The sequence below is a fragment of the Theropithecus gelada genome, unplaced genomic scaffold (genome assembly GCF_003255815.1).
Source record: "Theropithecus gelada isolate Dixy unplaced genomic scaffold, Tgel_1.0 HiC_scaffold_3163, whole genome shotgun sequence".
NCBI lineage: Eukaryota > Metazoa > Chordata > Mammalia > Primates > Cercopithecidae > Theropithecus > Theropithecus gelada.
Window position 1 is genome coordinate 1 of NW_020259655.1, and position 4827 is coordinate 4827.

Below are 4827 nucleotides of genomic sequence, written 5' to 3' on the forward strand. Positions count from 1 at the left end.
GCTGCTGCTGGCCGCCTGCGCGCCGCCGCCCTGCGCCGCGGCCGCCCCGACGCCGCCGGGCTGGGAGCCGGCCCCCGACGCGCCCTGGTGCCCCTACAAGGTGCTGCCCGAGGGCCCCGAGGCGGGCGGCGGGCGCCTGTGCTTCCGCAGCCCCGCGCGCGGCTTCCACTGCCAGGCTCCGGCCTGCACGCTGCACGCCCCGGCCGGCCGCTCCCTGCGCGCCAGCGTCCTGCGCAACCGCAGCGTCCTCCTGCAGTGGCGCCTGGCCCCGGCCGCCGCGCGCCGCGTGCGCGCCTTCGCGCTCAACTGCTCGTGGCGCGGCGCCTACACGCGCTTCCCGTGCGAGCGCGTGCTCCTCGGGGCCTCCTGCCGCGACTACCTGCTGCCCGACGTGCACGACGGCGTCCTCTACCGCCTGTGCCTGCAGCCGCTGCCGCTGCGCGCTGGGCCCGCCGCCCCCGCGCCAGAGCCCCCCGAGCCCGCCGAGTGCGTGGAGTTCATCGCCGAGCCGGCCGGCATGCAGGACATCGTGGTGGCCATGACGGCGGTGGGCGGCTCCATCTGCGTCATGCTGGTGGTCATCTGCCTGCTGGTGGCCTACATCACCGAGAACCTCATGCGCCCGGCCCTCGCGCGCCCCGGCCTGCGCAGACACCCCTGAAGCGCGAGGCCGCCAGCCCACCTGGGCGCCGCCTGCCCGAGGGCGCCTGAGCTCCCAGGTCCTCCGCCCGCTCTCCTCTCCTCATTCCTGCTGCTTCCTTAAGATCCCCGCGGAGGAGGACCTGCCGGCGACGGCTCCGGCACCTTGGCATCGGCGCCTTGGCATCGTCACACGCCCTTCCCAGCCGGGCGTCAGACTCCCAGACTCTGGCTCTGGATTGGCCCCTGGGCCTGCGCTGCTGTGCCGGCCGCATCCAGGGCTCTCCCCGCTCACCACAGGCCTTCATGGAGGCGACCAGGGCATGGAGCCCCTTCCAGCAAGAGCTATGGGCACTCCGGATCACCCCGCACCTCCATCCTGTGCCAAATTGTCCCAGATAGACCGTCGCCCTTGCTAGGTCACTGTGCTTTGCAGGCCTGGGACGCAGCTCTCCAAGCCTGTCCTCCCCCGCCCCACCCCACTGGGCTTAGGTTAGCTTCGTGCCTTAGTATCTCGGGCCCACACTGCAGGAGCCAACACCCCCTGCTGTCCAGGGGGTCTGTGGCCCTAAGATTGGCCGGCCCCTCCATGCACCTGGCCAGCGTCCCCTTGGAGACACCCCCACCTTCAAGCGCTGCAGAAGCATGAGGTGAGGGCCTGCAGCGCTCTGTACCGTTTAGGGTGTTGGACCAGCCGGGAGCCATGACATGGCAGGCCTGGCCCAGCGGCCAGGGTGAGTGTTCTCAGACCCGGGGCGGCTGGTGGTTCTCCAGGGCCGGGTACCCCTTTTGTGTGTGCGGCCTCTGACTAGGACTTCCCGTGGAAATGGGGGCAGATGGTGGCCATCACCACTGGGTCCCAGGGCAGAAGCTTAGATACCAGCCTTGAGCAGTCCGACCTTCCACCGCGGCCTGAATCCCAAGCCTCAGCCAACCCAGGGGACCTCAGCAGCGACGGTGTGACTGACAGCACCACCCCTAGCCTTTGCATGCCCAGGGGTCCAGAGCCAGCATCTGGCCCGGCAATGCCACCCGCCATGGAAGAAAAGCTGACCCTGCCCACCTGCTGCAGACCCGGGCCCCGGGCTAAGGTTGCTTTCTGTGATGGCTGCCTGGTGACATTGGACACCAGGAGGGGTATGGCACTGCCCTCCCCTCCTGGAGCCCCTGGCACTGACCTCCTGGACTTGACCTGACTCCTGGTCACTGGCCAAACACCCACCTTCACCCCAGCCACCCCAGGCCCTGGCTGGTGCCCCATGATACCTGCAGCCCACCTCTGTGTCTTTGCTCCACCCACCCCTGCGTGGCGCTGGTCAGGCGCAAACCTGGCGCCAATGTCTAAATGTCCATCCTCAGATCAACAGTGCTGTCTGTGTGTTATTTGGGAGGTGGGAGGGAAGAAAAAGGTGGATTCCCCTTCTCCCCAGCTGCCCTAGGACCCTTGGGTATTGGCCGGTGGCTGGCCCCGAACCCTCTCCTGGCCCAGGTGCCATTGGCCCCGGGTGGCGTTGGCGCCGGCAGCGTGTGCAGCACACTGCCTTACATTTCCTGCCAGGACAGGCAGGATGCCCAGTGCTTGTCTCTGCGCCTTCTTGTTGTGGGCCAGCTGTTGGCGGGGGATGGGGGAGGCAGTACCTGCCGCGCTTAGAAATAACCCATTCCCATGGCTACCCACTTGAGCTGTGACGGCCACGATTAGGCTGCTCCAGAGGGGCTCCCCACCCTGTCTGGACCTCCCTGTGCAGAGCTAGAGCTGGGGTGGGAACGGTGGACAGAGGACAGCCTGGGGCTCCTGTGTGTATCCTGTGCTGAATGCCATCCTCCCTCCCCCACAGCCTCTTCCAGGGTGTCCTTGAGGCACCTGCAGCCAGCGGTGACCCTGAGGAAACAAAAACAGGCGGGGGCGGGGGGAGCCCAGCTCTGAGGAGTGACTCATCCCCAGAGGGGCGTGCAGCGATGTGTCTAGACAGCCTGGCGGGAGTAGGGGGCTTCCCGTTACAGCCACCTTCTGCCCTGGCCACCGGCAAGGGTGTTGCCATGTCTTCTACCAGCAAAGGCAGAGTCCAGGGAGCTGGGGCAGCATGGCTCCTTGGGGATCGATCGGGAAGTTTCGGAGGCTCCCTGGCCTGCGGCAGGATTCTGGCTTGTTTGTGAGCTTAGGCTCACACCGGCTACAGCCACAGGCCTGTCCTGTCAGTTCTGGGAGTTTCTCAGAGGCCTGGAGTCCAGCTGAGCGTTTGCAGAGGTGGGCTTGAGCAGCCTGTGGGGCCCAGGGGACAAGCCTTGGCCTGGGAGCAGGCGTTCCTGCTGGGGTGGGGGGGTGTCTGCATCTGAGCTCGTGGTCACTTGCACAGACTGCTCGTTCCCTAGTTGGCCACCTTCCCAGCTGACCCCATTATCCTCCCAGAGGCATGGGGACCCCCCAACCCCTCCCTCTGACCTGGTGCACCTGAAAGATCGGTGGTGCAGCTTCCAGTCCCACCCAGAAGGTTCTTTCCTTCTGCTCCACCTGGAGGAGCCTCCCCTCCCTCTCTCTGTCTCTCCATTCTTTCTCTCTCTCTCTCTCTCTCTCTCTCTCCCCTTCCTCTCCCTCTATCTCTCTGTCTTCCCATGTATCTCTGTCTCTGTCTCTCTCTGTCTCTGGCTCTCTGTCTCTCTCCATCTCTCTCTGTCCCTATTTCTGTGTCTCTGTCTCCATCTCCCTCCATCTCTCTCTGTCTTTGTCTCTCTCTGCCTCTCGTCTCCATCTCTCTGTCTTTCTCTCTGCCTCTCTCTGTGTCTGTCTCTGTCACTCTCCATCTCTCTCTGTCCCTATCTCTCTGCCTGTCTCCATCTCTCTCTCCCTCTCTCTGTCTCTCTCTTTTTGTCTCTGTCTCTCTGCCTCCGTCTCCATCTGTCTCTGTCTCTCTGCCTCTCTCTGTATGTCTCTCTCCATCTCTCTCTGTCCCTCTCTCTCTCTTTCTGTCTCTCTGTCTCTGTCTCTCTCTATTCCTCTCTCCGCCTCTCTGTCTCTCTCCACCTCTGCCTCTGTCTCCATCTCTCTCTGTCTCTGTCTCTCTGCCTCTCTCCATCTGTCTCTCTCTGCCTGTCTCTCTCTGTCTCTCTCCATCTCTCTCTGTCCTTCTCTCTCTGTGTCTTTCTGTCTCTCTGTCTCTGTCTCTGTGTCTCTCTCTGTCCCTCCCCACCCTGCTCTCTCTGGACCATGGCTCTCTGCTCTTCTTCAGACTTGGTGGCCCAGGCTGGGGTGGGGGAGGCTCTCAGTGTAGCAACCGCCATGTGCTGTGGAGCTGGAGGGCAGACGGCTCCACCTGACCTTTCTCGCTGGTGCCTGGAGGTATACGCTTTTCCAGTGTGAGCGGAAGGGACCTGCCCTGCCTCGGAAGCTGCCCCGACTTCATCCTGGCTCACCCATGCCTGCCCTTCAGGAGGCACGAGTCTTTCAGTGCCTCCACTGTGGAATGGAAACAGCCAGGTAGAGATGAGAACTGGAGCCATTGTTACCACAGCTTGAACTGCCCTGGGCCGAGACCCCTGGAGCCGCGTCCCAGCCGACCCTGCCGAGACCAGATGCCCTTCTTGAAGTTTTCACTTTGATCACTCGGGCCTCTCACCCCTTCTGTGTCCAAAAGAGAACCCTATGCCTCCCTGCTCACCTCCGTAGCCTGGCCCACAGCGATGGCCCCATCTTAGCAAACCGCAGGACCCACAGCCATGCTGAGTACAGGAGCTGGAGGCCCAGCGTGGTCTGCATGCAGGGAGCTGGGCCCTGCTTTCTCCCCAGGTGCCCCAGGAGGGGTGGGTTCCAGGCCTCCTGGGAGGAACAGAGGACTGTGAGGCTGGTGGTTCCCTGTTCGCTTCGGACGGGGGTCTCTACTACTGGACAGGGGGCTCGGGAACGGCCAGGAGCTGCTGGAGACCCTGGCCTGGCAGGTGCAAGATTTGGCCAGTCTAGCAAGTCCTGGGTACCTGGCACCAGGGCCTCCCGCCTTGACTCGAAGAAGGGAGCCCTTAGATGGCGTGAGGGGGCCCCCACCTTCCAATGGGCCGAAAGCCTGAAGGGCGGCAAGCACCTCCACTTTCTTTCCAGACAGGACTGTGGCCCCTCCCAGGACTGTGGTGCCCCTCCCTCAGGCTTTCCTTCTCCTTTGGACTTTATGGGTGTTTACTAAGTGTTATCTTTTTTTT

At 63.5% G+C, this 4827-nt stretch overlaps 1 protein-coding gene across 1 annotated transcript; it reads left to right on the forward strand.

Annotated features, from left to right (window-relative positions):
* Window positions 1-4: 4 nt before the first annotated feature.
* FNDC10 (fibronectin type III domain containing 10) lies at window positions 5-2006 on the forward strand (the record flags this gene model as incomplete). The annotated part of the gene is made up of 1 exon (XM_025374374.1): window positions 5-2006. A coding segment is annotated over one exon (657 nt), but the record flags the coding sequence as incomplete, so codon positions are not given.
* Window positions 2007-4827: the final 2821 nt, after the last annotated feature.